The sequence below is a fragment of the Embiotoca jacksoni genome, unplaced genomic scaffold (assembly GCF_022577435.1).
Source record: "Embiotoca jacksoni isolate LCO1_2020_lvr unplaced genomic scaffold, fEmbJac1.0.p SCAF_25, whole genome shotgun sequence".
Lineage (NCBI taxonomy): Eukaryota > Metazoa > Chordata > Actinopteri > Embiotocidae > Embiotoca > Embiotoca jacksoni.
Window position 1 is genome coordinate 4,850,026 of NW_027185376.1, and position 23,616 is coordinate 4,873,641.

The window sequence follows — 23,616 nt, forward strand, 5'->3', positions numbered from 1 at the left end:
GCTTAAAAAAAAGAGCAACGTGGTTTTCTAACTACCCTTCAGATGAATTCACATCAGCAGAGGAAAGTGCAAAGTCATCACAAAAGAATGAGGTAAAATAAAACAGTGCTTTATTGCTGTCAACATTTATTATTGTATTAACGTGTTGATCAAGGACACGATGAACCTGTACAGATATTGAGGAAAATATCACACAAAAATAAACTCTCACAGTTCAAGTATGAAATTTAAGATAATCGTCTCGTCTCTTTGACCTTCCCCGTAACAGGAATACCCACATGCTGTTACGAAAAAGTCTTTCCCATGCAGTAGTGGCCCAAGGGCTAGACGTCTCCATCTAGTGGGCCAGGACTTCAGATAATCATTTTAAGAAATGTTGCATAATCAATAACTTGAGTAATAAAACAGGATAATGCTCGATTACAGTATAATCACAGTGAACATGTTCATTTTTCCCGATCCCGAAGGTTCAGGCAGGATATGGCCTCTTGAATTATGGCAATTTCACGATGAAGCCGGCTTTTAGCCGGCACTTTTCATTTATCATTTTTAAAAGGGATAGTTGGGATTGTTAGAAATGGGGTTGAATGAGGTACTTATCTGTCTCTAGTACCGGCACGGAAGCCAAGTCGTGTACTGCTGTGGATGGGGTCATGTAAAAATAAATCACTATCATTTTAAGTGTTCACTATATTTAGAGTCCTTTACCTTACTGTCAGACAGGGAGCTCCAGACGTTATATCTTTTCAAAGAGGGCGGGGCTGTAGCTGAGATTGCAGCGCGGTTTTGACGACTGATCGTAAGGTCGGCGGGTTGAACCCTCCCCCTCCCCCCCCTCCCCGGTTCCTCCCGTCCACGTGCCGAAGTGTCCTCAGGCAAGACGCTGAACCACAAGTTGCTCCCCGATCTGTTGTCATTGTGTGAAAAAAGGCGCTACATAAAGTGCAGGTCGTTTTGCTTGAAATGTTTTCCATGTATTGGAATTCATGACAAATTGCGATCAATTCTGATTTCAATTCATGTTAATTTCAGGCGAATTTAACAAAACAGCTGGCGTAACTCTACATGACTTTCAAGAAGGAGTCGTGTATCATGCTCTCCACCTCTTCGACCAACACACCGTAATCCGCTTGACAAACCGCCTGTCGCCTCCTGCCACTTTCCTTCAAGCGCTTCATCATCTCCGTGTGCATTTCTGGCCGCGGCGCGGCGAGCTCCAGCTTCTCCAGCTGCTCAACGGGATCCTCTGGAATATTTTGGATTTGCAGAGCTTTGAACACAGCGGGAGCGAATTTCCCGCAGTGAGCCGTGGCACAGAGCACCGCGGGGCACGAGCCGTCCTGCAGCCCGTCGGCCACGACTTTCGCCACGGCGGTGTGCGTGTCCATGACGTAGCCCGTCTGTGCGCGGACGCCCCGGATGGCGGCCAGGCAGTCGTCCTCGGAGCACCAGCCGGCCAGCGCTTCCTGCCGTATCCTGCCGAGGAGAGGCTCGGGGACCCGGAAGCGCTGCTGCCCGTCCAAGCGGGCGAAAAGGTCCCCGACGAGACGGCCGTCTCCGTCCGAGACGTGGTGGATGAACCTCTCGAGGTTGGAGGATTTCAGGATATCGATAGCCGGGGAGCGGGAGGGCTTCAGAGGGCGTCCCCGCAGGTCGTACTCACCCGTGGCGAAAAAGTCCGCCACGACGCGGTTGTGGTTGGACGCGCAGATGACTTTCCGTATCGGGACGCCCATTTGCTTGGCGTACAAGGCCGACATGGCGTTGCCGAAGTTGCCGGTAGGGATGCAAACGTCGATGGGCTCCCCGAACTCGATAACTCCGTCTCTGCACAGATCCAGATAGGCCGAGGAATGGTAGACCACCTGTGAGAGGAGGACACGGTTAAAAAAAAAAAATTAAAATAAATAGTGCTGCTGCCTGGCGAAGACTTCAAAGCTTTTTAAGTGGCAAAAATCAACGTGTCTCAGTCGTGTTGTGAATCACTGCGATCGGGTCCTCTGTAGGACCACTCGGTGTTCTTTAAATGCCTCACTTCCAATGTGGTGTGTTTAATGACCTCCAAATTTGACAATATTTGATAATATAAGTTAAAATCTCTGTTGCTAAAAAAAAAAAAAAAAAAAGAAAAAAAAAAAAGAAGCCCATTATAAAATAAAATACTCTTTTCTTGCAGCACCGCTCGGCGATCGTCGACCCACCTGTGGCAGCAGCCGAGCCCAGTTGATGGAGTTGGCGGTGCTGAGCACCGTCCCGTACTCCACCGCGAGGTGCCCGGTCAGCCCCGACTCTCCAAACATCCTCTTTATGCTCCTCTGACAGAAGTCGAAGTCCGACAGGACGCCGACCGCCCGGGCGTTGTCCTCCGTGTAGCTCGTCATCTGGAGCCTCTGGATCTCGCTCACGCCTTCCTCGGGGAAAAACACCAGCACGCCCGTCCTGTGTCTGTCGGCGCCGCTCAGCCTGCCGAATCCGCTGAGCACCGCGCTGCCCGTGTCTCCGGACGTGGCCACCAGGACGAGGTAGTTGCACATCGGCGGGAGGCAGTGGGCGAAGAGCTGAGGCATCAGCTGCAACGCGAGATCCTTGAACGAGGCGGTGGGGCCGTGAAACAGCTCCTGAACGTACTGGTTGCGGACGAGGTGCCTCACGGGGGCCACGGCCTCGCTGGAGAAGTTTGACCCGTACGCGTTGAACACCATCGTCCTCAGGTCCAAAGCGGAGACGTCCAGCGGGTGGATGCACTTTTCGAGTAAAACTAAAGCTCGTTCGGGGTACGACATGGCCACTAGTCGCAGCCACTCGCGTGCGTCCATCTTCGGGAAGCCGTTTTTGGGAACGTAGAGGCCTCCGTCCGCGGCCAGACCCTCGACGACCACGTCGCCGAAGTACGTTTTCCGATGGGGCGGCGCTGCGCCGTCACACCTGGTTGATACGTAGGTTTCCTCGTCGTGGTTCTGATATCGCTCCACGGCCTTCAGCACCTTCTCCGCCACTTCCTCCGCCGTGTCTCCGGTTCCGCACAGCACCCGCACGTCCAGCCACTTCTCGTAAAAGCGCTTCCTGTGAAGCAGAATGTCCCTCACGGGCACCCCTTCCTCCTGCCCCACTATCCGGTTCACCTCCATCGCGGCGAGCCTCCGCACGATGTCCTCGCCGTCCACGTCCAGGTAGACGACCAGGCCGCTCTCTTTGACGTGCCGCATGGCCTCGGCGTGCAGAGGGTTCGAGCCGGTCAGGGAAACGACGCACCCGGAGGCGGAGAAGTTGCGCAAAGCCTGACCTTCCTCCTCCAGGAAACGCTTTCCGCCGACTGACGCCAGCTTGGCGGCCACGGGCATCTTCCACGTCGTCTCCAAGACGTCATCGTCGACGTCTACGACAGGCAGGCCCAGTTTGTGAGCCACTATCCTCCCCACTGTGGTCTTCCCTGCTCCGGGAGGGCCCATCAACAGGATGTTCTTGTCCCCCGGGAGGGCGGTTTTGATGGAAAGCCATGATTTGGGTGTTGAAAGTGGACTCGGGCAGCATCTGGCAGCTCCGACTGCACGCCGACTTGCGTTCAGTAAACCCATTCAGGACTGGGAAAATGACAGCAGCCTCGTCTCCTGTGAAAAAGAAAATATAATTTCAGTTCAACTCCGACGGCTCCGGAAAACGTGTTTTTTTTTTGGTGTGTTTTTTTTAAACAGATAGAAAAGTAAGTATTCAACAACAAACACGCATCTATTACTCTCATTTGCTTTATTTTTTTAATGTCTAAATCCATAATGTGAACAAACCAATCCTAAATGTTTTAAGAGCAGCACTACATGAATGCATTTAAAATACATCAACAAATTTAAGGGGGAAAAAAAAGAAATCCCAATTTTACTAGGTTTTGTCTGAAGAGTAAACCAGAAAAAAAAACCAGGAATCTCACAAGGAACAATTTATAACGTACTTATTTTATGATTTATATGATTAAAAACCAATAAAATAATAAGGACGAGTCGGATTTGGTCTATTGCATACGTGTAAAAAAAAATGTCCTTTAAAGGTAGAAAATAGGCTGCATTTTCGTGCCATGCACTTTGGACACAGTGTTGGCAAAATTCATTCTGTTAAAAGTTCCAACGTGTTTTTTATTTGTTTTTGAGACGCTGTTGTAAATAAAGGTTGCGACAACTTTCACGTGTTTTGCAGCCAGAACATTTAACAAGCTGTCGTTTTTTTTTTGTTGTTTTTTTTTTGTTTTTATGGGTACGACACTCACGTGAAATGGCGGCTTTCGGTACTTCAAACCCGTTAATGAATGTCTTAGTCGAGTCTGTGTTTATAACGTTTGTATACATACACATAGTGTAAACAAGAGAGCACCGCACGCTCGACGGAAGCTACCCAGCAGACAGAAATAACTACGGTGAGCCTGAAGGGACAGTTTTTATTTATTTATTTTTTTTTTTTACGCGACGCATGATAAGAGTTTGCTCCGAAAATAAACCGTGATAAATATAACCCGAGTAGTCTAACTCAAGAAAGTAGGCAACCTTCGTTAACCTGTGCAGTAATTTGAAACGACGGGTGTTTGTTTTCTTTTTCTTTTTCGCGATGTCGGTTTGTACGAGTGGCCCTGTGCTGCTTTCAAGTGCACGTAAGACCTTTGTACTTCGGTGCTCGGAAATCTCTTTGACGGACGTTAATATCGAAACAGCGAATTAAACCTTGCAGTCATCAGACAAGGAGCTACGCGCAAAAAGATTCAGCCATAAACATTTTCTGCATGGCAGCTGATCTATAAAAAAAATAATAAAATCAAGCAACAGATATGCTTATAAAAAAAAAAATAATACACCATAAAGAAGCACTTTTTTCTTTTTATTTATAGTAGGATAAATGAAACGAGGTGTACGAAGAAGACTGAGCTCAACAGAATTTAAGGCTTAAGCATGTAAACTTTACATGTGCGCGGTTCAGATATGAAACGGAAGACGGAATTGCAGAAAAGTCGCAGATTTCCGACTGTACGCGAGTGCAACGTTTGCGTCACTGGTTGCCCAGCAACTTGCCAGCAGTCGTATTTGGCCTGGTCAGAGTGCATTTTCTTTTTCTTTTTCTTTTTCTTTTCTTTTTTTTTTTTTTTACCGGAGCTACCGCGTCGTTTTGAACATTTATTCAAAAGACTGAAGAAGTTCAAACATGCCTAAAGCTTTTCATCCACGAGAGAGCGTCTACAACCTCATTCCCAAAGAAGAGAGTGAATGTGAACAACCGCCACGGTTGGTTACTTTACGTTATCTCAGCTAGTTAGCCTAACTAACTAAACCCAAATAATAATATTATTATTATTATTAATTTTTTTTACCCTGAATTTGACAACTCAAACCAGATAGGATATCAGGTATTTGGCTAATATAAAAGTTGGCGTTTTTTTTGCAATGCAATTAGTAGTTTTACTGGTTTTCTGCTCTTAACCGTCATCTTATTTGACTTTATTTTGATATAAACTAAATATAACAGATATCTAAACAACCTTTTTTTTTTTTCTCTCTCTCCTATGATTTGTGATGGCTTAAACTTGATCCCTCTGAAAACCTAATTTACTTAGTGTTTAAAATCCTGTGTACATAGATGAACTAACCCCAAATTGAGAAATTCTTGGAAAAGGTGTTTTCCTTTTTGTAATATGTGTTTTCTTTTCAATATCCAATGTGTTCCACCGGTCTTCAGTGTTATGACAGATAAGGTTTTCATTTGTATGCGTCACTTAAGTCCCAAGAGGGGGAGTTTCCGCCAAAGGGTGTGCACAGGTGTGTTTGCACACTGCCAGTAATTACAATGGGATCTGCTCTCCCTGTGTGTTTTATTTAGGTATGAAAAATACACAACGACAACGTTTTATTTAATTCACAAAAGTCTGAAATGTGCTCTCTCCGAAGGTACGTGTCCAGGTTCCACTCGGCGGCCGTTCTCGAGAGCAAGGTGAACAAGGATGCGAGGAGAGGGATGGGACCGGCTAAAGTGGAGGTGCCGTCCCCGGATAAATACCTGAAGAAGCATTCGAAGGAGCCCAAACTGCCCGAGCGTGAGTCCCTCTGTCTGTTTTGTCATTAAGTGCCTTTTGAAAGGGTAAAAAGTGAGATGCTTGCCTTCATATTTTTGTGTTGTTTTTTTTTTGTTTCAGAATCAACGCGCGCGCAAGATTTTCGAAAGACCTGCACTTGCCGAGGCAGCAAACCGCCGGTGCCCAGGAGGTCAGACAACCCGCCGATGGGACTTCAAACCACGAGGGACTTTACGAAGACCAACATCCCGGGGCCGATGAAGCCGCGGCCTGCGTGTGTCGATAGCAGCAACGGACACAAGCAGCCGCTTGAGAACTCTGGACTCGTCCCCAAATACATCATGAAAAAGGTTGTTGTTGGGTTTTTTTCGACAATACAACTCACAATATTTCCTTCAGTCAGTTTAGGGGAAAAAAAAAAAAAAAAAGTTAAATATCACTAAGACAGTCTTGAAATGGGAGGGAAAAAGTCAAACCTTTAGGAAAAAGTTCCTTTTCATATTTATTGATAAACAATCACCTGCAGGATTACGGGGAAGTTCCCGCGTACCTGCAGCAGCGCAGCGAGGAAGAGCGCCGGGCTCTGGAGGAGTACGACGACTTCTTAAAAGAACAACGAGAGCAGGTCGCCATGAAGCAAATGTCGGACGAGGAGCGACAAGCCATCCTGGGGGTACTCACACACACACACACACACACACACACACACACACGCGCGCACACACACACACACACACACACACACACACACAGACACGCACACGGCTGCCCAATGGCAGCTCTTTCCCTAAAACAGTAGGGGGGAGATTGGGGGGATCATGCAGACTTCTTGAACGACCGGAGGAGCACGTGGATTTTGAAGATTTCATGTATTTAAAGTCTTTAGAAAGATTCGTCTCTCGGTACCAATAACTTGATTTTAATAGCTGATCATTGCTTGTACTGTATGTATTTAAAAAGAGGGCGGGCAGAGTACGCGAAGCCCAATAAGAGATGTTTTACCTTTTTGGGAGTGCACTGCTTGTAAGAGTGTGACTGCACAAACATGTCCCCACTTGAAAATGAAAATATTTCTCATCAGCACTCGACAATTACCACAATAGTTTCCCTCTATTACAGACGGCACCTCTGATTGATGTCCCGTTTACTGGAAACAAATCTTTTTTTTTTTTTTTTTAAAGTGCTGACTATCACGTTGACGTGTTTGCTGTCTTGTGACATGCCCCCCCCCCTCCCTCTACCCCCGTGAATCCACATTTTCCAGAAGCTGAAGGAGAAGTGGGACCGGCTGCATCAGGAGTACCAGGGCCTGTCTCTCTTCATCGACACGCTGTCCAAGAAAGCCCGCAAGCAGAGACTCGAGGAATCCATGAAGCAGCTGGAGAAGGACATCACCTTCTTCGAGAGGTTCAAAACTCTCTACAAGCCCAACGTTTAGGACGTTTAGAAAAAAAAACAACCTCGGAGGTCACCGGAAGTTACGGCGCTGAATGTCTTTACCCTCCTCCTTACATTTGAAAAATCACATGATAGAAATTAAAACGAAGGACATTTCTGCAGGTTTTCCTGTTTTCTGTGAATCTACTGAAGTGCAATTTCTCGTGAATTACGTAAAGATAATCCACTCATTGTATTTTGAGGCCTGAATCCTTAACTTAGTCTATTTAGCCTGTGTGTGTTTTTAATTCTAAATCAGATCCGACACTTCAACTTCAAAATAATATGATTATTGTAAAATGATATAACTTTGAGTCATTTGACATTTTAGTGATGTAACTCCGGTATTCTGTGCGTCAACCAGACCGTAGTGACAAATGAAGTACTGTAGGATCACTGAAATCTTTCTGAATTGTCTTCTGTGTCGTGTAAATCTAAACCAGATGTGACGTCAGCGTGCGGCCGGTAGCTTCGATATTTCACGGACATCCTCATGTCGGCAGCGAGAAATAATTTGTACTTTCTCCGCAGTATTACTGAATATTTGAAGGAAAATCTGAAATTTCTTTGAGCGATGTTACAATTTGAGCTTCACATTTTCGTAGAAATTTATGTTGCAAAATTAATGTCAGCATGTCAGTATCCTTTAAAAAAAAATAATAAGCTGTTCCAGTCTGACTTTAATAAAAAATTGACTGCATTAGAACCAGACTAGAGATTATGTCCTCCCCCCCTCCTCCGCAGTGGCCTGTGATGCGGCCACTAGCCGGCCCAGCATCACATGAAGCTGATTATCTAAAACAACGCTTTCCTCTTACGCAAATGACTCGAGCGTGACTTCGGCGGCGACGCGCGTGGCCGGCCACGAGTCTTCTGGATATCTCTTTTTTATTTTTGCCATCTTTTTCTCCGGCGCCAACGAGAAGAAGGCAACAACAACAACAAAAACAGTAAGTGATGATGTGGAGTTGGTTGTTGTAGTTTATATGCACAGGCAGTAGTGGGAATATTTAATCATCTTGTCTTATATCTTCTTCGTGTGTCACTCGGAGGAAGATTTTAAAAAATGTGAAAAAAAAAAAGCCATGATTTGTACAGTCAGCTCTTTCTGTGCGTGTTTCCTACTGAAGGTTGTTGATCCTGAAGACTAAAACTTGACCCCAGTGAGGACTGTAGTTTTCACCTTCTCGGCGCTTCTGCAGATGGACAACACCGGAGGGAAAAGAGGAATTGTGGTATGCAAGTCAAAATATCTAATTCAGAATTTTGAAAAAAACAAAACAAATTAAGTACAAGTATTTTTGGACACAACATCAACACAATGATTTACTTTTGCTAATTATTTGCTCTTCTGTTAGAAGTGTTGTTTTTCCTCAATGAATTCCTTGAAGTCATGATTTATTCATGTCACTGGAGGCAGCTTTTAAGAACAAACAAACAACAAAAAAAAGGTTTAATTTGTTTACAAGCCCGAATAATTTTATTTCGTTAAAAGTCAACAAAAGCTGTAATAAGAATTTTTACATTTTAAGTGCCTGCATGACTTTGTACCCTCATTTCTTGGACAATTTAAATCAGTCAATCAATCAGGCTGTATTTGTATACCCGCCATGCCCCCCCCCTCCCTAACACACACACACACACACACACACACACACACACACACACACACTCCCGTTTCCCTTCCCATCCACACATGAAGCAAGAAATGACTAACTTATAGATAAAACAAGAACAGAGGAACTCAAGATACGCTATCTGTCACTCTGATGTGTAATAACGAAACACCAGAGGCAGAATTAAAAGTTAAATAACAATTAATAAATCAATGGACAAGTAAATGAATAATTCAATACTATTCTAATAAAAGATAAATAATATACTAAAATGGAGAAGAATGATATTCCAAGAAGTAAAACCAACTACAAACGTATAGAGGGACAATAAAAAAAGAAAAGAATAAAATACATTTAAAAGTCACATAAAATACTAAAACATGATGTACCAAAAGGTAAAACTTGAAGTCGTACATGTTGCACTTTTAATCTCAGTCGAACATGTGAAACATTTTTATTTAGGTTGAAGGTTGTTTACTTAAAAAAAAGCAAACGTCATCATGAGTTAACACTGTGGCTTCGTTTAAAGTCCACTGAGACGTCAAAGTTTTCACACTCGTTACAATTTAAAACGCAAAACAAACAGCTCAGTTTTCAGCTGCTTTACGTTTTCGTTTTTAGAATTCCTCTACATGACCTCCTAGAACAACAATGTTCAAAGTGATGCAGATGATAACAATAATCTGTCCGTCCTAGATTAAGGATGACTGGCCGGGCTACAGTCTGGACCTGTTCACCTACCCCGAGCACTACCACGAAGACATCGAGAGCGTTTACATCCCGCACGGGGTAGTCATGAACAGGTGAGAGAACACACACACACACACACACGCACACACGCACACACGCACACACGCACACACGTGCAGATTGGGTCTTGGATGGATTCTGAGACGCCGTGGTTTTGTCCTGCAGGACGGAGCGTCTGGCCCGCTACATCATGGATGACTTCGGGGACAGCAACATCATGGTGCTCTGCGTCCTGAAGGGAGGCTACAAGTTCTGCGCCGATCTGGTGGAGTTCATCAAGGTCCTGGGACGCAACTCCAGCGGTTACCTGGAGACGCGGGTGGAGTTCATCCGGCTGAAGAGCTACCTGGTAAGTAAAAGTACTTTTTTGTTTTCAGAGGCCAAAAAAACACACCAAAAAAACACCCTGCATGACACAGAGGAGGTTTTTAAGTCGGCACGTTACGGTTCTTGGAGATCAGACATCGAGCCACCTGACCTGCGACGAAGTGTGACTTATCACGTTACCATTTGTTTCAGCAGCGCCCTCATGCTCCGGGCATTTAGGGGACTGTAAAGTCCCTCGTTTGAGTCGAGCTGGAAACCTTTGTTACAAGTAATCCCCTCTTTCTTTCCATTTTTTTTTTCTGCCAGCTCTCACACAGAGTAAAACAAAAAGTCCCCAAAATGTACATTTAAAGTGGAAAATGATTGATTTATTGAGTGAAAATGCCAATTATTGACTGGTTTTAAATACTAAAATAAAAGAGAATTAAATAAGTGATCAAAATATATAGAATTCAAAACTTAAATCTTATATATTGCATCTTTTAATCTTGAATTTCTCCGTTTTATAAGACGGTGAACTGAATTTATTTGGGGTTTTAACTGTTGGAAGGGACACAACCAGCGATGTGAGGATGTCTGGAAATTTAAAGAGCATTTTCCCCATATTTTTTTTTTTTTTTTTTTCTCCACATCATAGAGATGAATTGGATCAAAACAATTCTCCGTGACACTGTCCCGTGTTAAACAAACCTTAATGCGGAGTCTGGGATGGATCAGATTGTTTCTGCTGTAAGCCACCAGATGTCGCCGTTGTTCGTGTTTAAGGAGGAACGATCCCACTCGGGCGGGACACCTCAAGCGCGATTAATTGCGGACCGACTGCAGAGCTCGGCCCGTGAAAAAAATACCAGACCGCTAATTGGCGCGGCCGCCGCTGCCAAGAGAAACAGCTCACAACGCTTAACACCTGGAAAGTATAAAACGGAGTTTAACTCTGGGAGGGAAATGTTTACAATGATATCACGCCTGCGGTCGTCAGCAACAGTCACTTGTTATACTGTGGTGTGTTTTGGCACGGAGAGGATCGGACTTATATTTCTCTGCATGTGGTCACATTTCTTCACTCCGTATCCAGAGCGGAGGACTGGAGATTTTTTTTTCTTATTTATTTTATTTTCTAGGACCCCGCTTTCACTGAGGTTGAAGTAGCTTCGGGACAGACTTAGTTGAATTAAAGCGTGTTAAACCACGGCGAGGCCTCGTTGTGACGTTACGTGACTTCTTAAAAGGCAAACACGCCAAGGGTTTTTACCTCCCGACGGGATCAAATGACCAAAACATGTCAGTTTACACGGACGACGTGAGAGCAATTCAAATGAATTACGATTGTATGCAGCAGCTCGCCGTAGAAAAAGGGAAAATACAAAAGTGACAACAATCAAAACTGTAAGCCCAAAAAATGTATATGTTGAATTGCTAAAAAAAAAAAAAATAAGTTGATAAATAAATATTAAAAAAGTTATAAAGTATGAAAACGTCATCATTTCCATTTTCCATGTCAACAAACAACATGGTGTGAAGCTGCAGTCGCTCACACTGGGAGGGACACGGTGCCGGGAGTGATGATGCCAGTTAGTCAATCTGGCTGGTCATGATGGAGTCATGTGACACCCCCCCCCCCCCCCCCCCCCCCCCCCCCAGGGGCTGGGATTTATTTATTTTGCTGCTCTTATCCGAGTCATACATCTGCAGCCGACCCGAAGCCGACTTCAAAGCGGCCGATCTTTAAAAAGCTGCGGGGTTTCCCCGCAGGGACAGACGACGCGTGTTGACGTTGGAGATATTTGACCACGTTGTCGTTGTGAAATGTGTTTTTGTTGCATTAATGCTGCACATACTTCTGTCTTCAGTGTTGGACACAGAATATATTGAGAAACACTTTTTTTTTTTTTTTTTTTACGTGAAAGGTCATTTATTGTGACTTATTGAAACAGGAGTCAGCTGTACAGTCACAAAAGTACATTTTCAACTGCTGCACTTCTAAAATATGTCTCATCACTCTCGTTGTCCTCGTCTCCCCAGAACGACCAATCAACAGAGGACCTGCACATCGTAGGAAGCAGAGATCTGTCTTTTCTCCGTGGAAAGGTGTGTGTTTGTGCGTTTGTGCGTGTGTGTTTGTGCGTTTGTGTGTGTGTGTGTGTGTGTGTGTGTGTGTGTAATCATGCAGGGCTTCAAATATCGCCTACTTTTTCTTTTCCCTTTCAGGCCGTACTGCAGCCAGCCTCACAAAGTACGTACTGTTTCACGTAGTGTGCACACAATTCGGACAAACTTCTCCATCGTGAACTCTGACCCCTCTCGGTCATACGTGTCGTGCCATTTGCTGTGCGTTCCGACGCTCACGTTACCGTGCCGGTACGTGTGCCGGGAAAAAAAAGATTTATGTACGTGAAATGCAGTATGCAGAAAGTACCGGGATGTCCTGCTGCAGCCGGGTCGCATTTTTGGCAAGTTTGCGGAAGATGCGTCGACCGAGCCGCTGAGAGGGTCGGTGGCGCTGACGCTCCGCCCACAAAAGGAAGAAGGAGAAGAAGAAGAAAGACAAAGAGGCGTTAAAAGGAAGCGTCCTCGTTCCGAATCGCATCCTTTTCCTTTTTTACGAGTTGCGAGGGATTTCACCCGGAAGGTCAAAGGTCAAGTACGCTTCCTGTGAATTCTTCTTCTTCTTCTTCTTCTTCTTCTTCTTCTTCTTCTTCTTCTTCTTCTTCTTCTTCTTCTTCTCCTTCTTCTTCTCCTCCTTCTCCTTCTTCTTCTTCTTCTTCTTCTTCTCTTTCTTCTTCTTCTTCTTCTTCTTCTTCTCTTTCTTCTTCTTCTTCTTCTTCTTCTTCTTCTTCTTCTTCTTCTTCTTCTTCTTCTTCTTCTCCTCCTTCTCCTTCTTCTTCTTCTTCTTCTTCTTCTCTTTCTTCTTCTTCTTCTTCTTCTTCTTCTTCTTCTTCTTCTTCTTCTTCTCTTTCTTCTTCTTCTTCTTCTTCTTCTTCTTCTTCTTCTTCTTCTTCTTCTTCTTCTTCTTCTCTTTCTTCTTCTTCTTCTTCTTCTCTTTCTTCTTCTTCTTCTTCTTCTTCTTCTTCTTGGGAGTTGCCACCGAGTCTCTCGGCAACTCCGCCGATGTGACGGCCAGAGAAGCTCGCCGTCCTGCATTTACTGCAAAATATGACGGGACGCGGTGGTAATTTTGACATACTGCATTTCACGCGCTAAATCTTCTCCTCGCATGCTAAATAGTATGTTAGTAGATTATCAGGTTCAGTATTTCATTTACTTCTCAAGAGAATAACCTCATGGTGCTTACATGTTACAGATCCATTTTCTTTTTGCACTCGGTTAACATTGGACACTGTTGCAAATAGACCTTTTCCTGCCCCAGATTTACCCCCGGCCGCACCCAGACGCTCCAACATTGGAATTTTTCCTCCTCACAATCATCCTCCTTGTGCATATCTCATGAGTGTCACTTTTGTTAAAGTGGTTTTGCCCTTCGGCGCGGCCCGGCCATGAATCAGACATTTTCAGGCAAATGAACACAGATTTTTACTGACTGTTCATCCCCGTTTAACTCCCGGGCAAGGGAGCGTCTGTAAAAGGGAGACACGGACGAATTAACCCCCAGTCTCAACATTAGTTTTTTGTTTTCTGAGAAAGGCAGGCGACTGAAATGTTACCAAGTCGGCTCGACCGGGCGCACAAAAATATGCTCACACGCTTAAAAGGAACAAAAAAAAAAACAGACGTGGAAATATTTTAACTGAGCCGTCGAACAAATTTGCTTCAGCTCGGGTGCATTTTCACGCTGAAAACATGAATCACCGAAGTCAGCGCTTTCATTACCTCCTACGAGTCTCAAATATTATTAAAAACAAAACCAGGTTATTAGTCATCGGTCTTCGTACGCTTCACGGAGAAAATGCCGAGTCACAGCTGAATCACAGCTCCGGCAGATGATGAGTGTCTGTTGCTTTTGACACTGCGCCGTTAAAATCTGTTCATCCGAGCTGCGACGATGACAGCAGCTTCATTACAGCTCGGGAAAAATAAATGTTGACTGGAATCGGTGGCACAAGCAGGTTTTTGTTTTTTTTGTGCCGGCCGACAGCGTTCGTCCGATCTGTTGGAAGCTCGTCGCGAATTTTTAACTCGCTTGTCAGTTTCTACCCGGGTGACATTATATTGCATTATGTGGATGAAATATTTGTACTTGTTTTGGAGACGATACAGTTAGTGTTAAATGCTGCTTTCAGGCTGCTGGAGTTCATAGTGCAGGTATCCATTTAACGGTACATTAACAAAGAAGTGAAAAGTGGACGTAGCTTCCGGGTCTAAAAAAACAAAAACAAAATGAAGGCTGCAGTACCACCGAGTGCCACCAGAGGTCGGCTCCAAAAAGCCTCCAGCTCCATAGACTCCCGTTCAACTTCTCTCATCAAATACGAAGTCAATAAGTTGTCCGTTTGATTGACAGACCTGTGGTGTCGTGGGATTTCCAATCGGATCTACCGCTTTCCCTTCGACTCGGTTCGCTGTGTCTGGGTGTTGCGCAACAGTGTTCAGGTGGAGAACGGGAGCATTATTGGCCGGCTGCCTGCATTCTCTCCGATCACTCTCCCCGAACCATAGATACTCTCGGGCCTGTGTGCTCACAAAGAAGACACACACACACACACACACACACACACACACACACACACACACACACACACACACACACACACACACAGAGCCGGCCGAGGGGAACAAGAATTCATTTGAAAATCCAGCAGCAGAAAAAGTGTGCAACACCCCGGACGCTTAGAAGTGACTTTTTTTTTTTCTTTTTCTTCTCTCTCTCACTGTAGACACAGATGTTCATGACTCTGGAGAACAGAATGACTCGTCTGTGTTTTTTGTTAACATGGTGCCAACATTGTTGCTATAGATACCATCTTAAAAGAAATGCCAGGAAACAACTCAGTCTTTGTTTTGTTTTTACTTTACTGGAACAAACTCAAAGGTGATGTTTCACTAATGTGTTTCTTTTTCTTTCTTTTTTTTTTTTTTACATGCTACAAAGTGCGTGCTCATCGTTGAGGTGAGTGTTTATTTTTTTTATTTTTTTTGTCCTTTTCAAATTCCTTCAAATAACCACCTTTATTGACGCCTTTGTGATCATTTCTTTGCACGTTGCTTCTTTTATTTCTGGTCCACAAAAGGACAAAAAGAACAAGTTTCTTTTTCCTTGAGATCACGTTTCAGGTTTAAAAGTTTCGGGACTCGAGTAAAAAAAAAACAAAAAACAGATAGGCACATTTTTACAAAGGCTGTTTACGATAAGAGAGAAAAAAATAAAAATAAATAAATTTGTAACACTTGTAGATCGTCTGGAACAGCTGCTTTAGTGTACACTAATCTCTGGGAGCAAATACATCTCGAAGTTTATGTCACAGAAAAACCTTCAGTGGTCCTTCTTATATAAACTGGAAATTTCCTGTTTATGGAAACGCCACCCGAGACATGATAAAACAAAAAAAGAAGCATACGTTTAGAAGTGAGCTGGGCAGCGTGTGGAAGATGTTCCTGCGTCCACTCATTAGTCGCTCAAAATGTAAAAATAAAGAAATAGAAAACGTGTAAAAAAAACAACAACCAAAAACTCAGCGATCTGTACAGCTCACTGTCTTTTTTATCTCCCCCCCCTCCCCCCCACCGTCTCCTCCTTGTCCTTTGCTCTTCCCTTCCCTCAGGCCATCGTCGACACAGGAAAGACCATGAAGGCCCTTCTGAAGCATGTGGAGACCTTTGAACCCGAGATGGTCAAGGTCGCGGGGTGAGCCAAGTGTTGCAGCCGCCTGTGTGTGTGTGTCGTCGTCGTCCCCCCCCCCACACACACACACATACACACACACCGGGAAATGCCAAGCGTGTGACGAGTGCGCGAGGAGAGGATATCGCTGGAGGTTTGCGGTCGGTATCTCATTTCTGTTCCGGTCCGCACATCCCAGGATCACAGCGACAAGATAAACATCTTCCCCCTCAGGCTCGTTGAAAGTTTGGATTGTGACGACACTGCAGAAATCGAATCAGTGACTTTTACTTGCCGTTTGTCACGATAAAGATCTTCAGCTTTGGTCATAAATAAACCTTTTTTTTTTTTTAAAAAGGACAGGTTCTTGTTTCTTGTGTTTCAGGCTGCTGGTGAAGAGGGTCCCAAACATGGCTGAAAGCTTGACGGACTGTAAGTATCTCCTGTTTTTGAACTGCTGTTGTTTAGCCCCAACATTTCACTCCAGCTCTTCAGGGATGTTTTCCTCGACCTGATAAAGCTTCTCCAGTAAATCTCAGACGATACGAGTCGGAGAATGAAAATGGGAACATAAAGGCCGTGTGCAGTGTGTTGTGGAGGGTCCTCCGTGGTTGGACCCGACAGAGGAGAGACATCAGTCAGAAGTAGTTTAAGCTCCAGTTGCTCCAACAGCAACTTCATGCTACTGTAGCTACAAACATTTTTAGCTTTGAATTACATGGAAGAAAAAAAAACAAAAAAACAACAACAACAAAAAAAAAAAATCCCAACTTCAGGGATGCCTAATGGTTCAAGCGATTACCTTTTCGAAACTGAGTCCATGATTTTCATTTTCATTCGATTTCCGCTCGTGTTTTTCTTTGTTACTTCTTCAGCTAAAGAAACGTCTTGTTTTCAGGCGAGGCTGCTTAATTAGCACGGGTACAGTCAGCCACCACGCTTGCCATTTATTGACTTGTTTTAACGCCACCTCGCACCCTCACCCTAAATACAGGCTGTCAAACCTCCGGTCCGTCGGTTTGATGTTGAGGTTTACAGCCATCGTAACGTTCACGTCCACGTTTGCTTTCGACAGACGTCGGATTTGAGATTCCCAACCGCTTCGTCGTCGGCTACGCCCTGGACTACAACGAGTACTTCCGCGACCTGAATGTGAGTTCGCTGTCGCCGCTGCAACATGACCTTTAAAAAAAAAAAAAAAAAAGAAAGAAAGAGCTGAGAGAAAAAGGGATGAAAGAGACGAGGTGGGTGGGGGAGGGGGAGGGGAAGGGAGGGAGGGAGGGGGTAAACACAGTAAATCAAAGACATGCACTCCCTCGCCCTGAAACTTTAAACCCACCTGACAGGTATCCTCCCCGCCGGAGGAGCACTTTGCATGTCGGCAAAGAGGCTCTCGCGTCCGCGCAGGTGGTTTCGTAAGATTTCTACCTGCGACCGGATCAAACTATAAAACCTTTTTAAGTTTTTACATTTTAAGCATTTTCATCTGTCTGGGATCGAATGGGGCGGGGGGGGGGGGGGGGAACACTTGCACCAGAATTTACAATCACCAAAGTATGTCGTCTTAAGTCCTGACGAACCGCGACAGCACGAGTTCACCGCGTAGGATGGTCGTATTTGGTAGCCATGACAACCACATCTGACATAGTAACATAAATGTCCGATTCCAGTTTATCGGTCGACGTTCGATCCAGTCGTAGCATCGATTTTAACCTCCTTTTTTTTATTTTGGTCTGCAGTCACGCACGTCGTGATTTCTGACTCTTAAGGGCCGATTCTGTTGCTACATTTTTCTTTCTTTTTTTGTTTTGTTTTTTTTCTTCTGACTTTTTCGCTGCTGGTTTAAAAAAAAAAAAAACACACAAAAAAACCCGACCTCCCGCGTCTGTAAAGCTTTGATTCAGGAGCGCAGCATTTTCACGAGTCCTCTTCTTTACTGTTCGGTTGCCGCGTGGTTGTGTGTGGGGAGGGTGCATGGGGGGGTGGAGGGGTGGAGTGGGTGGAGTGGGGGGGGTGGTATCCATCACGAAAAGTCTGCAGGACCGTGACCTGTGGAATGCGGAGGTTACGGGTCTCATTATCAGTGGCGAGTCAAAGCTTCCTCGTCTTATCAGAAATACGAGTCGAAGCCCCGGCGGTCGTCCAACGTTAAGATTGATGAACACGTCATCGTCGTAGATTAAAGCGTCAAACGCTAAAGTTATTATTATTATTATTTATTTATTTTCTCGACAAAGGTCGAAAATCACACCGCGGGGGAATCAGTCAATTTATCATCGCAGTGGCCCCGAGAGTTAATGCTCTCCTTCTCCCGCCTCTTCTGCTTTCAGCATATCTGTGTCATCAGCAAGACCGGGAAGATGAAGTACAAGATTTAAAGAGGAATTCAAACCACAGTTTTACAAGAGCAGCACACACTTTTTTTTTTTACAGAAACATAAAGTGAAGGTTTCAGTTTAATTTCCCATTTCTATAACAAGGAGTCTTTACATGACTTTAAAATGTGTTTCAAAAAACACGACGTATGTACGCAGACGTTTATTGTTTTTAAGCGCTCTGAATGAAAAGAACTTCAATTCAGTCCAAAATATCCCTGAAAGGACACTGCAAGAATGTCTTTTAAATTAAAATGTTTTTGATTATGAAGCGATTACCGCCTCGTCCTCTTTTTCTCTCCCCCCCCCCCCCTCCCTCCCTCCCCGAGATGCACACAGGAACAAAGAAAAGGATAAATAAAAGAGAGGATGCTCACCGGGAGAGAGAGGGAGATAGAGAGGGGGACGTTGGTGACAGATGGAGGGAGCTTATGGACGCTGGCGTCCTCGCGGCACCGGATGACGCCCACTCTGACTCATGGAAAACACACAGCGGGGACAGAGTCTCCACGGGACACTGTATCTGTATCGTCTCCCAACTTCAAGCAGGAAATTACAGCTCAAATACACGAGGATTGGACGGTCGATAAGAAAAACAAAAAACGCGAGCCTCTGAAAAACAAAAAAAAAGTCACCCTTCTTTTTAAAAAAAAAAAAAACGTGCATCTTAATTCGTTTCGACCTCCGCGCCGGACGATGAATTTGCAGAGTCAAGACTCCAGGAGGCCGTTTTCACTTTCACTTAAACGCACCGGCAGGATTTTTATAGTATTGGAACGGATTTGGAAGCCAGTCGTGGTCCAACATGCGGTTTAAGTGTGTCGCTAAAACATTTGACTGCAATTTTAAAGTTAAAAAAAAACATAGATAAAAAAATCTGACAATACTAAACATCAGTCGTTATTCCAAGCAGAGTATCTTTTAAAAGAATATGTTTATAAAACATGTCTGTAAAATTCTCTAACTACACAATAACTACACCCCCCCCCCCCCCGTCCAAAAGATGGACTGATGATGTCACACAATAAATGAATCCTGACACTCTTGTGATTTCGCCACAGGTTACATAAACTCATGAAGAGGAGACTCCTACCTGCAGTCTGGAGTCTCCGAGCCACAAACAAACATACCCCCCCCCCCCCCCAAAAAAAAAAATGGTATGTTTCATATGATCTGCTGCCATCGTCGGGGGCGACCGAGAAGGTCGACTGTGCGTGTCGACAGACGGACCGGAGAGAACGTCACGGCCTGCAGTCGGGGAGCGTTATCGCACGACCACGCACTCTTGGTTTTCAGTCACCTGAAACTCCACACACACACACACACACACACACGCACACGCACACACACACACACACACACACACGCACACACACACACACACACACACACACTATCCTAAAGAACCGAAATGTAAAACAAAGAAGTGCATGTGATTGTCCTGATGGTCTTTACGCAGTAATTTCAAAGTCAAATTACACTGTTGTTTTTTTCTCCCATTTTTACAAACATGTTTTTGGAAGCCAGAGGTTAATGGTCCGGCTCCGGCTCCGAGGCCTCGCCAGCTCAAAACGACCCGATAAGCTCGAGCCGCTCAGATCCCGCGTTTGTCGACGCGATCTCGAGGTTTCACGTCCGTGGCGGAAAAACGGCACCTTCGTTTTAGGAACTCTAAATTCAGTCGGGTTTTATTTTTTTGTTTTTAATCACTTGTTCGTGGAGCTCCGAGGGGCAGAGATAAGAAAGATGGGGGGGGAGGGCGGGGGTGGGAGGAGGGGGGGGGGGCAACTTGGTAAAATTACACAGCTGTCTGGTTTTCAGCCATCATGTGCAGCTTTTGGCCACACAGACCTCCCATTGTACCTCCGGCTGCAACCCGATGTACCCTTATCATAGAACATCAGCACTTGGCAGTAGTGGTTAACTTATCCCAGCACTAATCCACCCCCCCCCCCCCCCCGCCCCCTCACCCCCTCACCCCATCCCAGCTCAGCCATGGGAACTCACGGGGCCATTGTCTCACACCTTGATGCAGGGTTTTGGTGAAAGCCAAGAAAGGGACAGAGAGCCCTTCCCGGTTTCGCAAGCTTTTGTGGCGCTCCGTCGAGGGAACGGAGGTTCGGGATGGGAGGTGGAGGGGTGAGGGGGGGGGGGGTGGCTGCAGGTAAACTGCCGTCAGCACAAAAGGAACAAAACGGGAATTGTGCAACTTGAATGGCCCCCACGTCCCCTGCGTTTGACATCCGAACCCGGCGGCTCGGAGACGGAGCGGTCGGATTGATTTCACCTCCGACCGGCACACAAAAACAAGACAGCAGAGCGGATTTAAATCCCCCGAAAAAAACCATCATTCGGTTGGTTCCAAAGTTAAAGAAAAAAGTTTGACATCTTGGAGCAGCCGGTTAGCGTAGCTTAGCATAATCTTCGTATCAGAGTCTCTAAAGCTCACTTGGTAAAAAAAAAAAAAATAAGGTGAGAGTTGGTACCACTCTTGTGTTTGTACACTGAAAAAAATGATTCTTTGGACCAATTAAAAACAAAATGACGAATTTGTTACGGCTAAATTTATTCGTTCTTCTCAAATTATATTTATGGTTTCGGTAAAACTTTAAATTTTGTATTTAATATCGACCAAAAAAATCAAAATGATAACACATTTACTTTCATACAAAGTCAAAAAAGATGATTTAGTATAAAGACCCCCTACACCATTTTTTAATTTTTTTTTTTTTTTAACTCTTTTCATTTCATTTCAAAATAAAAGATTACACTCGTCGCTCCCGCGTTGGATCGTATGAAAAACACCTCCTTCGCTGACGTGTCCCGGGACACGAATAGAAAGAACATCCTCTCCGGTGCTCGTAGCCTTCCGGTCGGGTCGGTCGGTAGATTGACCGCCGCTGGGTCTCGTCCAGTCGTCGAACTCCGTGCCAGATCTCTACTTACACAACCTGGAGTCAGTCGGGAGCGAGTCTCATCCTCTTAATCTCTCAAACTTAACTGCAGCTTAAAATAAATAAATAAATCCTCAACGAATGAAGTCGTTTATGTTTTTGTTTCTATATGTCGAGCGTTCGTGCACGATGGAGGGTGGGGGGCGGCGTTTGGGAAAATCCCCGTTTGAGGTCGCCCGTGCTGCCGAGTCGTTTCCACCCGTCCTAATCCGCAACACTTGCTCGGGCTTTGAACTTGGCCTTCATGTGATGTCCTATAATCCAGCCAAACATTCTGCTGCCACGAGAGAGCTCGTAATCTCTCGTCTGCTCAGCGTCTCGAGTCTCTCCGACTTCCGCAGCTGCACGTAAAGAGGAGTCGAGCTTAAAACCAACCCTTTTTAAGACTTTACGGGAACTCTTGGGGGAGTTTTTCGACGGATGTAGAAATGCAAGATTAAAAAAAAAAAAGGCAAAACTTTACCGCTCAGTTTGGTCTCTTGATGTTATCACAGTAATAATGTCCCTGCAGGTTTTTCAGAAACAAAACTGCATTAAACGAGCGTGAACCTCACGTTTACCGTCACATAATGCCGAGTCCCCACTTCCATCAGTTTTAAGTTCCTCCATTGTCTCGGCGAAGGGCGCACCGACTCTTTAGACAATAGCTCCTCTCTGAAAAACGGAGGGAAGCCTCGCCACAGTGTGGGTCAGAGGAGTCCCATTGTCCCGTCTTCTATTGTGCCGGGCCGGAGCAGCCCGCAAACAGAACACTGTCACTCTTTGTCTTTGTCTGGATCAGCTGTGCAGTATTATTTACTTATATGAAAAATGCTTTCTGATTGGTAAAAGTCTGCTCATCGCGCAGGAGAGTAAAGGAAACAATATTTCCCGGTACGTTTTACAAAATGACATAAAAATGAAGCATCAAAGTAAGTTTCAAAATTGCACGGTGCTTTTCACGTCTGCGGCAGAATTATTACGTCGTCCTTTCTGACTTTTTGACACGGCAACAGATCAATAGATAAATTACTTTGTTAATCAGCAGTTCACATAAATCACTAAACTTACATAACTTGCACAAAAGAAACGTGTCGAGTGCAGACATGTGTGTACTCGCTTTTATAAGCAAAGCTTATGAATACATAAAAATGTATTGAAATACAACAGCAACATATATGAGATATATTCAATATGAAATGAAATGCATTCAAATCTTAGGTAAATATATATGCCATATACTTATACATATTAACAGCAAAATACACTTAAAGGAAGAGTACTTAAAGTGCATCACGGTCCCTTTTAGAGGCTTATACTATATTATTGGATTATTGTTTTTTTTATTCAAGGATTAATATTAAGCAGCATTTTAATGAAAAGTTTGAGTAAACAAGGTGAAATGCACCTTGTGGTATTTTTTTTCAATCTGCAAAGAAACTTTTAAATGATGCTATAAAATGATTTTAGTTGAGTATGAAGTACCTTTTCCTCTTAAATCTAGTAGAGAGACAGAAAAGTGGAGCTGCTTAATATGATGTAAAAATACCAAATTCCTGCAGCAATAGTACAGGAACACTAAATAATGGTTTTCAGCCAGTGACCAGAATGAACCAGCTTTCCGCCCCTTTTATCGAAATTGTTATGTAACAACGCCTCCAATTGGCCCGCTTCAAAATTCCAAATTTAAACTCGCCACCTGATTGGAGGAGAGCCTTTGGAGGGCGGTCGGGCAAACGGGAGGGAAGGGAAGGGAAGGGACGGGGGGGGGCGGAGCTTCGGCCGAGTCGAGGAGATTCGTCGATCTGTAAAGAGATCGACGCGCCGCCAACCGGGGACCACGCGGGAGTACACGTTACTTTTTCTTTTTTTTTTTTTTTTTTTTTTTTTTTTTTCTTCGGGTTTCTATTTTGGTCAAATTCAGCATCGAACCGGAGCTTTCGTGAAATGACGGGACATGAATGAAGAGCAGAGGTTGAACGCGCGTCGGGTCTCCCTGACGAAGAAGTGCCCGGTGAAGGGCGTTTACCCCCGGGGGTTTTTTTGGTTTTTTTTTGGGGGGGTTGTTTTTTTTTTTTTCTTTCCCCCCCGAACAGGTAGCGAAGCCTTCAGTCACAGAGCGGCTCTAAAACGAGGCTGAACATCCCGCTTCGTAATCTCTTGACAACCCCCTCCTCCTCCTCCCCGTTTTTTATTTTTATATTTTTATTTTTTATTTTTTTAACCCATCTCTGGATCGACGGAGACTTCTGACAAAACAAGAAATATGGACAACGTGTTTGCTCGGAGTAGTTTTTCTGGATTTCTAACAGGTAGGGTGGTGTGTGTGTGGTTTTTAATTAATTTATTTTATTTTTTC

General features: G+C 44.6%; 4 protein-coding genes across 5 annotated transcripts in view; 3 read left to right on the plus strand and 1 right to left on the minus strand.

The window, feature by feature from the left end:
* Positions 1-851: 851 nt before the first annotated feature.
* Positions 852-4,379, minus strand: LOC138204456 (threonine synthase-like 1). The gene is made up of 3 exons (XM_069159731.1): positions 4,256-4,379; positions 2,202-3,608; positions 852-1,865 (listed from the first exon to the last, which is right to left on the minus strand). The coding sequence occupies exons 2-3, from the start codon at positions 3,573-3,575 to the stop codon at positions 1,062-1,064; spliced, it is 2,178 nt and encodes a 725-aa protein (XP_069015832.1). The 5' UTR covers positions 3,576-3,608; positions 4,256-4,379; the 3' UTR covers positions 852-1,061.
* On the plus strand, positions 4,323-8,229 carry enkur (enkurin, TRPC channel interacting protein). 2 transcript variants are annotated; one of them, XM_069159733.1, is made up of 5 exons: positions 4,323-4,402; positions 5,919-6,064; positions 6,164-6,393; positions 6,570-6,716; positions 7,308-8,229. In XM_069159733.1, exons 2-5 carry the CDS (start codon positions 5,986-5,988, stop codon positions 7,479-7,481), a joined length of 630 nt encoding a protein of 209 aa, XP_069015834.1. In that variant the 5' UTR covers positions 4,323-4,402; positions 5,919-5,985; the 3' UTR covers positions 7,482-8,229. The 2 variants fall into 2 exon arrangements, with proteins under 2 accessions (XP_069015834.1, XP_069015833.1); XM_069159732.1 differs by lacking the exon at positions 4,323-4,402 and adding an exon at positions 5,045-5,258.
* Positions 8,230-8,335: 106 nt separating this feature from the next.
* Positions 8,336-18,595, plus strand: prtfdc1a (phosphoribosyl transferase domain containing 1a). The gene is made up of 10 exons (XM_069159734.1): positions 8,336-8,430; positions 8,611-8,715; positions 9,793-9,899; positions 10,012-10,195; positions 12,196-12,261; positions 15,221-15,238; positions 15,891-15,973; positions 16,335-16,381; positions 17,025-17,101; positions 18,280-18,595. Exons 2-10 carry the CDS (start codon positions 8,683-8,685, stop codon positions 18,325-18,327), a joined length of 663 nt encoding a protein of 220 aa, XP_069015835.1. The 5' UTR covers positions 8,336-8,430; positions 8,611-8,682; the 3' UTR covers positions 18,328-18,595.
* A 4,572-nt stretch (positions 18,596-23,167) lies between these two features.
* Positions 23,168-23,616, plus strand: part of arhgap21a (Rho GTPase activating protein 21a) — a 71,290-nt gene continuing 70,841 nt past the window's right edge. The window contains exon 1 of the mRNA XM_069159739.1: positions 23,168-23,569. The gene's annotated coding sequence lies outside the window, so the exon portion shown is untranslated. The remainder of the gene's footprint in view (positions 23,570-23,616) is intronic.